The following is a 12,823-nucleotide window of genomic DNA, read 5'->3' as shown; positions in this document are numbered from 1 at the left end:
CTCAGTTGGTAGCACTCTCGCCTCTGAGTCACAAGGTGTGGGTTCAAGTCCCACTCCAGGGACTTGAGCACAAAAATCTAGGCTGACATTCCCAGTGATGCACTGTCGGAGGGGCAGTACTGAGGGAGCGCCGCACTGCCGGAGGGGCAGTACTGAGGGAGCGCCGCACTGTCGGAGGGGCAGTACTGAGGGAGTGCTGCACTGTTGGAGGGGCAGTACTGAGGGAGTGCCGCACTGTCGGAGGGGCAGTACTGAGGGAGCGCCACACTGCCGGAGGGGCAGTACTGAGGGAGCGCCGCACTGTCGGAGGGGCAGTACTGAGGGAGCGCCGCACTGTCGGAGGAGCCGTCTTTCGGATGAGACGTTAAACCGAGGCCCCGTCTGCCCTCTCAGGTGGATGTAAAAGATCCCACGGCCACTATTGGAAGAAGAGCAGGGGGAGTTCTCCCCGGTGTCCTGGGGCCAATATTTATCCCTCATCCAACATCACTAAAACAGATTATCTGGTCATTATCACATTGCTGTTTGTGGGAGCTTGCTGTGCGCAAATTGGCTGCCGCGTTTCCCATATGACAACAGTGACTCCACTTCAAAAAGTACTTCATTGGCTGTAAAGCGCTTTGAGACGTCCGGTGGTCGTGAAAGGCGCTGGAGAGATGTGAGTCTTTCTTTCTTTCTCTAGAAAAGAGAAGGCTGAGGGGTGACCTGATCGAGGTCTTTAAGATTATGAAAGAGTCCGATAGGGTAGACAAGGGAGGAGATGTTTCCACTTGTGGGGGAGACCAGAACTAGGGGCCGTCAGTATAAGATCGTCACTAATAAATCCAATGGGGAATTCGGGAGAAACTTCTTTACCCAGAGAGTGGTGAGAATGTGGAACTCGCTACCACAGGAAGCGGTTGAGGCAAATAGTATCGATGTATTTAAGGGGAAGCTGGATAAACACATGAGGGAGAAAGGAATAGAAGGATATGGTGATGGGGTGAGATGAAGAGGGGTGGGAGGAGGCTGGTGTTGATGGGGTGAGATGAAGAGGGTGGGAGGAGGCTGGTGTTGATGGGGGGAGATGAAGAGGGGTGGGAGGAGGCTGGTGTTGATGGGGTGAGATGAAGAGGGGTGGGAGGAGACTGGTGTTGATGGGGTGAGATGAAGAGGGGTGGGAGGAGGCTGGTGTTGATGGGGGGAGATGAAGAGGGGTGGGAGGAGGCTGGTGTTGATGGGGTGAGATGAAGAGGGGTGGGAGGAGGCTGGTGGTGATGGGGTGAGATGAAGAGGGGTGGGAGGAGGCTGGTGTTGATGGGGTGAGATGAAGAGGGGGTGGGAGGAGGCTGGTGTTGATGGGGTGTGATGAAGAGTGGTGGGAGGAGGCTGGTGTTGATGGGGTGAGATGAAGAGGGGTGGGAGGAGGCTGGTGTTGATGGGGTGAGATGAAGAGGGGTGGGAGGAGGCTGGTGTTGATGGGGTGAGATGAAGAGGGGTGGGAGGAGGCTGGTGTTGACGGGGTGAGATGAAGCGGGGTGGGAGAAGGCTGATGTTGATGGGGTGTGATGAAGAGGGGTGGGAGGAGGCTGGTGTTGATGGGGTGAGATGAAGAGGGGTGGGAGGAGGCTGGTGTTGATGGGGGGAGATGAAGAGGGGTGGAAGGAGGCTGGTGTTGATGGGGTGAGATGAAGCGGGGTGGGAGGAGGCTGGTGTTGATGGGGGGAGATGAAGAGGGGTGGGAGGAGGCTGGTGTTGATGGGGTGAGATGAAGAGGGGTGGGAGGAGGCTGGTGTTGATGGGGTGAGATGAAGAGGGGTGGGAGGAGGCTGGTGTTGATGGGGGGAGATGAAGAGGGGTGGGAGGAGGCTGGTGTTGATGGGGTGAGATGAAGAGGGGGTGGGAGGAGGCTGGTGTTGATGGGGTGAGATGTAGAGGGGTGGGAGGAGGCTGGTGTTGATGGGGTGAGATGAAGCGGGGTGGGAGGAGGCTGGTGGTGATGGGGTGAGATGTAGCGGGGTGGGAGGAGGCTGGTGTTGATGGGGTGAGATGAAGCGGGGTGGGAGGAAGCTGGTGGTGATGGGGTGAGATGAAGAGGGGTGGGAGGAGGCTGGTGTTGATGGGGTGAGATGAAGAGGGGTGGGAGGAGGCTGGTGTTGATGGGGTGAGATGAAGAAGGGTGGGAGGAGGCTGGTGTTGACGGGGTGAGATGAAGCAGGGTGGGAGGAGGCTGGTGTTGATGGGGTGAGATGAAGAGGGGGTGGGAGGAGGCTGGTGTTGATGGGGTGAGATGAAGAGGGGTGGGAGGAGGCTGGTGTTGATGGGGTGAGATGAAGAGGGGTGGGAGGAGGCTGGTGTTGATGGGGTTAGAGGAAGAGGGGTGGGAGGAGGCTGGTGTTGATGGGGTGAGATGAAGAGGGGTGGGAGGAGGCTGGTGTTGATGGGGTGAGATGAAGAGGGTGGGAGGAGGCTGGTGTTGATGGGGGAGATGAAGAGGGGTGGGAGGAGGCTGGTGTTGATGGAGTGAGATGAAGAGGGGTGGGAGGAGGCTGGTGTGGGGAATAAACACCGGCACGGACCATTTGGGTCGAATGTCCTGTTTCTGTGCTGTGAATTCTCTGTAATGGCTCCAGACTACACGAAATGGTGCCCACGGGGACAAAGGGATCCCAGCAAAAGTCAAGCATTGAGCTCCATGGGGATGGGGTCACCATTACATCGGATATACGGCACAGAAACAGGCCATTCGGCCCAACCAGTCCATGCCGGCATTTATGCTCCACTCGAGCCTCCTCCCGTCTTTCCTGATCTAACTCTATCAGCACAACCCTCTATTCCCTTCTCCCTTATGTGTTTATCCAGCTTCCCCTTAAATGCATCGACACTATTCACCTCAACCACTCCCTGTGGTAGCGAGTTCCACATTCTCACCACTCTCTGGGTAAAGAAGTTTCTCCTGAATTCCCTATTAGATTTCTTGCTGACTATCTTATATTGATAGCCTCTAGTTATGCTCCTCCCCAGCTAGAATACTGCGTGCAGTTCTGGTCACCACATTACAGGAAGGATGTGATTGCACTCGAGAGGTTACAGAGGAGATTTACAAGGATGTTGCTGGGAGTAGAGAATCTTAGCTATGAGGAAAGACTGGATAGGCTGGGTCTGTTTTCCTTGGAACAGAGGAGGCTGAGAGGGAGACCTTATTGAGGTGTATAAAATTATGAGGGGCCTAGATAAAGTGGATAGAAAGGACCTATTTCCCTTAGCAGAGGGGTCAAAAACCAGGGGGCACAGATTTAACGTAATTGGTGGAAGGTTTAGAGGGGATTTGAGGGGAAATTTCTTCACCCAGAGGGTGGTGGGGGTCTGGAACTCACTGCCTGAAAGGGTGGTAGAGGCAGGAACCCTCACCACATTTAAAAAGTACTTGGATGTGCACTTGGGATGCTCTAACCTGCAGGGCTACGGACCAAGAGCTGGGAAGTGGGATTAGGCTGGATAGCTCTTTGTTGGCCGGCGCGGACACGATGGGCCGAAATGGCCTCCTTCCGTGCTGTAACTTTCTATGATTCTATGAAGTGGAAACACTCTCTCTGTATCCACTCTATCAAAAGCTTTCATAATTTTAAAGACCTCTATTAGGTCACCCCTCAGCCTTCTTTTTTCAAGAGAAAAGAGACCCAGCCTGTTCATCCTTTCCTGATAGGTATACCCTCGCATTTCTGGTATCATCCTTGTAAATCTTCCCTGCACCCTCTATATCCTTTTTATAATATGGCGACCAGAACTGTACGCAGTACTCTGAGTGTGGTCTAACCAAGGTTCGATACAGGTTTAGCATCACTGCCCTACTTTTCAATTCTATCCCTCTAGAAATAAACCCTAGTGTTTGGTTTGCTTTTTTATGGCCTTGTTAACCTGTGTCGCAACTTTTAGTGATTTGTGTATTTGTACTCCGAGATCCCTTTGTTCCTCTACCCCACCTAGACTCGCACCCTCCAAGTGATAAGTGACCTCCCTATTCTTCCTACCCAAAATGTAATATCTCACAATTATCTGTGTTGAACTTCATTTGCCAATTATATGCCCATTCTGCAAGTTTATTAATGTCCTCCTGTAATTTGTTGCAGTCCTCCTCAGTATTGACTACCCCCCCAATTTGGTGTTATTTAGAAATTGTGTTTTTGATTCCAAAGTCTAAATCATTAATGTAAATTGTGAACAACAGTGGTCCCAGCACTGATCCTTGTGGAACACCACTACCCACCTTCTGCCACTGTGAATCGATACTCTTTACTCCCACTCTCTGCTTTCTGTCCTGAAGCCAGCTAGCTATCCATTCTGACACAGCCCTCGACCGTGTCCGTTCTATCTCCCGCACTTCTGCCCTCACCCCTGCCCCTCCCTCCCGGAACCACGATACGGTTCCCCTTGTCCTCACCTTTCACCCCACCAGCCTCCACATTCAACGGATCATCCTCCGGCATTTCCGCTACAGATCACAGAACAGAATCACAGAAACCCCACAGTGCAGATAGAGGCCATTTCGGCCCATCGAGCCTGCACCGACACATATCCCACCCGATCCCCGTAACCCCCACACCAACACATATCCCACCCTATCCCTGTAACCCCATGTATTTAATCCCCCTAACACTAAGGGTCAATTTATCACAGCCAATCAACCTAACCTGCACATCTTTGGACTGTGGGAGGAAACCGGAGCACCCGGAGAAAACCCACGCAAACACGGGGAGAATGTGCAAACTCCACACCGCTACCTCCAAAGTGATCCCACCACCAAACGTATCTTCCCCTCCCCTCCCCTTTCAGCATTCCATAGGGACCGCTCCCTCCGAGACACCCTAGTCCACTCCTCTAGCACCCCAAACAGCCCTTCCCCTTCACCTGGCACCTTCCCGTGCAAGCCCAGGAGATGTAACACCTGCCCCTATACCTCCCCCCTTCCCACTGTCCAGGGCCCCAAACACCCCTTCCAGGTGAAACAGCGATTTACTTGTACTTCTTGCAATCTAGTATACTGTATTCGCTGCTCACGATGCGGTCTCCTCTACATTGGGGAGACCAAACGCAGATTGGGTGACCGCTTTGCGGAACACCTCCATTCAGTCCGTTAGGGTGACCCCGAGCTTCCGGTCGCCTGTCACTTTAATTCACCGCTCCATTCCCACTCGGACCTCACTGTCCTCGGCCTCTTGCATTGTTCCACGGAAGCTCAACGTAAACTCGAGGAACAGCACCTCATCTTTCGATTAGGCACTCTGCAGTCTTCCGGACTCAATATCGAGTTCAACAATTTCAGATCATAACCTCGGCCCCCATTAATTTTTTACCTGTAATTTTTCCACTCCTTTCCCCCCCCCCTTTCCTTTTGTTTCTCTCTCCCACCTGGCAGCTATCTCTTGCCCTGCCAGTACACTTCACACCTAATCTCAGCCTATTCCCATCTCGTCTGGCTTCGAACACCTTTTATTGTCTCTTCTACTTCTTTTGTCTCTTTCACTTCTTTTGTCCGATCGCAGCCCTGCCTTCGATCTATTTTCTTTTCTTTCCAGTTTTGAAGAAGGGTTCGACCCGAAACGTCAACTCAAATTTCTCTCCACGGATGTTGCCTGACCTGCTGAGTTTTTCCAGCATTTTCTGTTGTTATTATCCATTCTGCTACTTGTCCCCTGACTCCGCACTCTCTGACCTTATTCATCAGTCTATTATGTGGTACTTTACCGAAGGCCTTTTGAAAATCTAGATAAATTACATCGACTGCATTACCCTTGTCTATGCTCTCTGTTACCATGTTGTTCTTCACCAAACCTTCCTTATTTTCTGCTCTACTCTCGTTTCTCGCCCCTCAGGGAAACATTGTGGCCATTAAACACATCAACCGGAAGAGGGTGGAACTGACCCGCAACGTTCTCTTCGAGCTCAAACACGTACGTTTCAGACCAGCGGCTTTCGCTCCCCTGCGTCTTCCTCTTATTTCTCTTTCTCCAGTTTTTCTCCTCTTTTTCTGCAGTTCCGACTGGTAAAATGGTCCCAGTTCATGGACTGTGCTTTGCTCCCAGGCTCATAAGTAGAGATCGGGTGATGACCCGAGGGATGTTTGGACAAGGGTAGAGTTTGGAAGGACGGGCTGGCTTTAATATGGGACAGGGATGTACTCAGGTCCAGTGTAGGGCTGGGGTGAATGGGAAGGGGGTTTGGGTCCATTAGGATTGTATACAATGGGAGTGAATGGGAAGGGGTTTGGGTCCATTGGATTGTGTACAATGGGAGTGAATGGGAAGGGGTTTGGGTCCATTGGGATTGTGTACAGTGGGAGTGAATGGGAAGGGGTTTGGGTCCATTGGATTCTGTACAATGGGAGTGAATGGGAAGGGGTTTGGGTCCATTGGGATTGTGTACACTGGGAGTGAATGGGAAGGGGTTTGGTCCATTTGGATTCTGTACAATGGGAGTGAATGGGAGGGGGTTTGGGTCCATTGGGATTGTGTACAGTGGGAGTGAATGGGAAGGGGTTTGGGTCCATTGGGATTGTGTACAATGGGAGTGAATGGGAAGGGGTTTGGGTTCATTGGGATTGTGTACAATGGGAGTGAATGGGAAGGGGTTTGGGTCCATTGGGATTGTATACAATGGGAGTGAATGGGAAGGGGTTTGGGTCCATTGGATTGTGTACAATGGGAGTGAATGGGAAGGGGTTTGGGTCCATTGGCATTGTGTACAATGGGAGTGAATGGGAAGGGATTTGGGTCCACTGGGATTGTGTACAATGGGAGTGAATGGGAAGGGGTTTGGGTCCACTAGGATTGTGTACAGTGGGAGTGAATGGGAAGGGGTTTGGGTCCATTGGGATTGTGTACAATGGGAGTGAATGGGAAGGGGTTTGGGTCCACTGGGATTGTGTACAGTGGGAGTGAATGGGAAGGGGTTTGGGTCCATTGGGATTCTGTACAATGGGAGTGAATGGGAAGGGGTTTGGGTCCATTGGGATTGTATACAATGGGAGTGAATGGGAAGGGGTTTGGGTCCATTGGATTGTGTACAATGGGAGTGAATGGGAAGGGGTTTGGGTCCACTAGGATTGTGTACAGTGGGAGTGAATGGGAAGGGGTTTGGGTCCATTGGGATTGTGTACAATGGGAGTGAATGGGAAGGGGTTTGGGTCCATTGGGATTGTGTACAATGGGAGTGAATGGGAAGGGGTTTGGGTCCATTGGGATTGTGTACAATGGGTGTGAATGGGAAGGGGTTTGGGTCCATTGGGATTCTGTACAATGGGAGTGAATGGGAAGGGGTTTGGATCCATTGGGATTGTGTACAATGGGAGTGAATGGGAAGGGGTTTGGGTCCATTGGGATTGTGTACAATGGGTGTGAATGGGAAGGGGTTTGGGTCCATTGGGATTGTGTACAATGGGAGTGAATGGGAAGGAGTTTGGGTCCATTGGGATTGTGCACAGAGTGAGTGAATGGGAAGGGGTTTGGGTCCATTGGGATTCTGTACAATGGGAGTGAATGGGAAAGGGTTTGGATCCATTGGGATTGTGTACAATGGAAGTGAATGGGAAGGGGTTTGGGTTCATTGGGATTGTGTACAATGGGAGTGAATGGGAAGGGGTTTGGGTCCATTGGGATTGTATACAATGGGAGTGAATGGGAAGGGGTTTGGGTCCATTGGGATTGTATACAGTGGGAGTGAATGGGAAGGGGTTTGGGTCCATTGGATTGTGTACAATGGGAGTGAATGGGAAGTGGTTTGGGTCCATTGGGATTGTGTACAATGGGAGTGAATGGGAAGGGATTTGGGTCCACTGGGATGGTGTACAATGGGAGTGAATGGGAAGGGGTTTGGGTCCACTAGGATAGTGTACAGTGGGAGTGAATGGTAAGGGGTTTGGGTCCATTGGGATTGTGTACAATGGGAGTGAATGGGAAGGGGTTTGGGTCCATTGGGATTGTGTACAATGGGAGTGAATGGGAAGGGGTTTGGGTCCACTGGGATTGTGTACAGTGGGAGTGAATGGGAAGGGGTTTGGGTCCATTGGGATTCTGTACAATGGGAGTGAATGGGAAAGGGTTTGGGTCCATTGGGATTGTGTACAATGGGAGTGAATGGGAAGGGGTTTGGGTCCATTGGGATTGTGTACAATGGGAGTGAATGGGAAGGGGTTTGGGTCTATTGGGATTGTGTACACTGGTAGTGGATGGGAAGGGGGTTGGGTCCATTGGGATTGTGTACAATGGAAGGAAATGGGAAGGGATTTGGGTCCATTGGGATTGTGTACAATGGGAGTGAATGGGAAGGGGTTTGGGTCCATTGGGATTGTGTACAGTGGCAGTGAATGGGAAGGGGTTTGGGTCCATTCGGATTCTGTACAATGGGAGTGAATGGGAAGGGGTTTGGGTCCATTGGGACTGTGTACAATGGGAGTGAATGGGAAGGGGTTTGGGTCCATTGGGATTGTGTACAATGGGAGTGAATGGGAAGGGGTTTGGGTCCATTGGGATTGTGTACAATGGGAGTGAATGGGAAGGGGTTTGGGTCCATTGGGATTGTGAACAGTGGGAGTGAATGAGAAGGGGTTTGGTCCACTGGGATTGTGTACAATGGGAGTGAATGGGAAGGGGTTTGGGTCCATTGGGATTCTGTACAATGGGAGTGAATGGGAAGGGGTTTGGGTCCGTTGAGAATGTGTACAGTGGGAGTGAATGGGAAGGGGTTTGAGTCCATTGGGATTGTGTACAGTGGGAGTGAATGGGAAGGGTTTTGGGTCCATTGGGATTGTGTACAATGGGAGTGAATGGGAAGGGGTTTGTGTCCATTGGGATTGTGTACAATGGGAGTGAATGGTAAGGGGTTTGGGTCCATTGGGATTGTGTACAGTGGGAGTGAATGGGAAGGGGTTTGGGTCCATTGGGTTTGTGTACAATGGGAGTGAATGGGAAGGGGTTTGGGTCCATTGGGATTGTGTACAATGGGAGTGAATGGGAAGGGGTTTGGGTCCATTGGGACAGTGTACAGTGGGAGTGAATGGGAAGGGGTTTGGGTCCATTGGGATTGTGTACAATGGGAGTGAATGGGAAGGGGTTTGGGTCCATTGGGATTGTGTACAATGGGAGTGAATGGGAAGGGGTTTGCGTCCATTGGGATTCTGTACAATGGGAATGAATGGGAAGGGGCTTGGGTCCATTGGGATTGTGTGCAGTGGGAGTGAATGGGAAGGGGTTTGGGTCCATTGGGATTGTGTAAAACGGGAGTAAATGGGAAGGGGTTTGGGTCCATTGGGATTGTGTACAATGGGAGTGAATGGGAAGGGGTTTGGGTCCATTGGGATTGTGTACAATGGGAGTGAATGGGAAGGGGTTTGGGTCCCTTGGGATTGTGTACAATGGGAGAGAATGGGAAGGGGTTTGGGTCCATTGAGATTGTGTACAATGGGAGTGAATGGGAAGGGGTTTGGGTCCATTGGGATTGTGTACAATGGGAGTGAATGGGAAGGGGTTTGGGTTCATTGGGATTGTGTACAGTGGGAGTGAATGGGAAGGGGTTTGAGTCCATTGGGATTGTGTACAATGGGAGTGAATGGGAAGGGGTTTGGGTCCATTGGGATTCTGCACAATGGGAGTGAATGGGAAGGGGTTTGGGTCCATTGGGATTGTGTACAATGGGAGTGAATGGGAAGGGGTTTGGTCCATTGGGATTGTGTACAATGGGAGTGAATGGGAAGGGGTTTGGGTCCATTGGGATTGTGTACAATGGGAGTGAATGGGAAGGGGTTTGGGTCCATTGGGATTGTGTACAATGGGAGGGAATGGGAAGGGGTTTGGTCCATTGGGATTGAGTACAATGGGAGTGAATGGGAAGGGGTTTGGGTCCATTGGGATTGTGTACAATGGGAGTGAATGGGAAGGGGTTTGGGTCCATTGGGATTGTGTACAATGGGAGTGAATGGGAAGGGGTTTGGGTCCATTGGGATTGTGTACAATGGGAGTGAATGGGAAGGGGTTTAGGTCCATTGGTACTGTGTACAATGCGAGTGAATGGGAAGGGGTTTGGTTCCATTGGGATTGTGTACAATGGGAGTGAATGGGAAGGGGTTTAGGTCCATTGGAACTGTGTACAATGCGAGTGAATGGGAAGGGGTTTGGTTCCATTGGGATTGTGTACAATGGGAGTGAATGGGAAGTGGTTTGGGTCCATTGGGATTGTGTACAATGGGAGTGAATGGGAAGGGGTTTGGGTCCGTTGGGATTGTGTACAATGGGAGTGAATGGGAAGGGGTGTGGTCCACTGCGATTGTGTACAATGGGAGTGAATGGGAAGGGGTTTGGGTCCATTGGGTTTGTGTACAATGGGAGTGAATGGGAAGGGGCTTGGGTCCATTGGGATTTTGTACAGTGGGAGTGAATGGGCAGGGGTTTGGGTCCATTGGGATTGTGTACAATGGGAGTGAATGGGAAGGGGTTTGGGTCCATTGGGATTGTGTACAGTGGGAGTGAATGGGAAGGGGTTTGGGTCCATTGGGACTGTGTACAATGGGAGTGAATGGGAAGGGGTTTGGGTCCATTGGGATTGTGTACAATGGGAGTGAATGGGAAGGGGTTTGGGTCCACAGGGATTGTGTACAGTGGGAGTGAATGGGAAGGGGTTTGTGTCCATTGGGATTGTGTACAATGGGAGTGAATGGGAAGGGATTTGGTCCATTGCGACTGGGTACAATGGGAGTGAATGGGAAGGGGTTTGGGTCCATTGGGATTGTGTACAATGGGAGTGAATGGGAAGGGGTTTGTGTCCATTGGGATTGTGTACAATGGGAGTGAATGGGAAGGGGTTTGGTTCCATTGGGATTGTGTACAATGGGAGTGAATGGGAAGGGGTTTGGGTCCATTGGGATTGTGTACAGTGGGAGTGAATGGGAAGGGGTTTGTGTCCATTGGGATTGTGTACAATGCGAGTGAATGGGAAGGGGTTTGGTCCATTGGGATTGTGTACAGTGGGAGTGAATGGGAAGGGGTTTGGTCCATTGGGATTGTGTACAGTGGGAGTGAATGGGAAGGGGTTTGGGTCCATTGGGACTGTGTACAGTGGGAGTGAATGGGAAGGGGTTTGGGCCAATTGGGAATGTGTACAATGGGAGTGAATGGGAAGGGGTTTGGGTCCATTGGGATTGTGTACAATAGGAGTGAATGGGAAGGGGTTTGGGTCCATTGGGATTGTGTACAGTGGGAGTGAATGGGAAGGGGTTTGGGTCCATTGGGATTGTGTACAATGGGAGTGAATGGGAAGGGGTTTGGATCCATTGGGATTGTGTACAAGGGGAGTCAATGGGCAGGGGTTTGGGTCCATTGGGATTGTGTACAATGGATGTGATTGGGAAGGGGTTTGGGTCCATTGGGAATGTGTACAATGGGAGTGAATGGGAAGGGGTTTGGGTCCATTGGGATTGTGTGCAATGGGAGTGATTGGGAAGGGGTTTGGGCCCATTGGGATTGCGTACAATGGGAGTGAATGGGAAGGGGTTTGGGTCCATTGGGATTGTGTACAAGGGGAGTCAATGGGAAGAGGTTTTGGTCCATTGCGATTGTGTGCAATGGGAGTGAATGGGAAGGGGTTTGGGTCCATTGGGATTGTGTACAATGGGAGTGAATGGGAAGGGGTTTGGGTCCATTGGGATTGTGTACAATGGGAGTGAATGGGAAGGTGTTTGGGTCCATTGGGATTGTGTACAATGGGAGTGAGTGGGAAGGGGTTTGGGTCCATTGGGATTGTGTACAATGGGAGTGAATGGGAAGGGGTTTGGGTCCATTGTGATTCTGTACAATGGGAGTGAATGGGAAGGGGTTTGGGTCCATTGGGATTCTGTACAATGTGGGTGAATGGGAAGGGGTTTGGGTCCATTGGGATTGTGTACAATGGGAGTGAATGGAAAGGGGTTTGGGTCCATTGGGATTGTGTACAATGGGAGTGAATGGGAAGGGGTTTGGGTCCATTGGGATTGTGTACAATGGGAGTGAATGGGAAGGGATTTGGGTCCATTGGGATTGTGTACAATGGGAGTGAATGGGAAGGGGTTTGGGTCCATTGGGATTGTGTACAGTGGGAGTGAATGGGAAGGGGTTTGGGTCCATTGGGATTGTGTACAATGGGAGTGAATGGGAAGGGGTTTGGGTCCATTGGAATTGTGTACAATGGGAGTGAATGGGGAGGGGTTTGGGTCCATTCGGATTCTGTACAATGGGAGTAAATGGGAAGGGGTTTGGGTCCATTGGGATTGTGTACAATGGGAGTGAATGGGAAGGGGTTTGGGTCAATTGGGATTGTGTGCAATGGGAGTGAATGGGAAGGGGTTTGGTTCCATTGGGATTGTGTACAGTGGGAGTGAATGGGAAGGGGTTTGGGTCCATTGGGATTGTGTACAATGGTTGTGAATGGGAAGGGGTTTGGGTCCATTGGGATTCTGTACAATGGGAGTGAATGGGAAGGGGTTTGGGTCCATTGGGATTCTGTACAATGGGAGTGAATGGGAAGGGGTTTGGGTCCATTGGGATTGTGTACAATGGGAGTGAATGGGGAGGGGTTTGGGTCCATTGGGATTGTGTACAATTGGAGTGAATGGGAAGGGGTTTGGTTCCATTGGGATTGTGTACAATGGGAGTGAATGGGAAGGGGTTTGGTTCCATTGGGATTGTGTACAATGGGAGTGAATGGGAAGGGGTTTGGGTTCATTGGGATTGTGTACAGTGGGAGTGAATGGGAAGGGGCTTGCGTCCATTGGGATTGTGTGCAATGGGAGTGAATGGGAAGAGGTTTGGGTCCATTGGGA

General features: G+C 51.1%; 1 protein-coding gene across 2 annotated transcripts in view; it reads left to right on the top strand.

Annotated features, from left to right (window-relative positions):
* LOC147086409 (atrial natriuretic peptide receptor 1-like) overlaps positions 1-12,823 on the top strand; it is a 97,223-nt gene that overhangs the window by 34,080 nt on the left and 50,320 nt on the right. For both annotated transcript variants that reach the window (XM_085978487.1, XM_085978485.1), the window contains exon 10: positions 5,853-5,930. In XM_085978487.1, coding sequence (XP_085834613.1) covers positions 5,853-5,930 — 78 coding nt within the window. The remainder of the gene's footprint in view (positions 1-5,852; positions 5,931-12,823) is intronic.

This window comes from Somniosus microcephalus, unplaced genomic scaffold (assembly GCF_052327205.1).
Source record: "Somniosus microcephalus isolate GS21.2 unplaced genomic scaffold, FLI_Smic_1.0 unresolved_chr7, whole genome shotgun sequence".
Taxonomy (NCBI): domain Eukaryota; kingdom Metazoa; phylum Chordata; class Chondrichthyes; order Squaliformes; family Somniosidae; genus Somniosus; species Somniosus microcephalus.
This window is presented reverse-complemented; position numbering and strand designations above follow the sequence as displayed.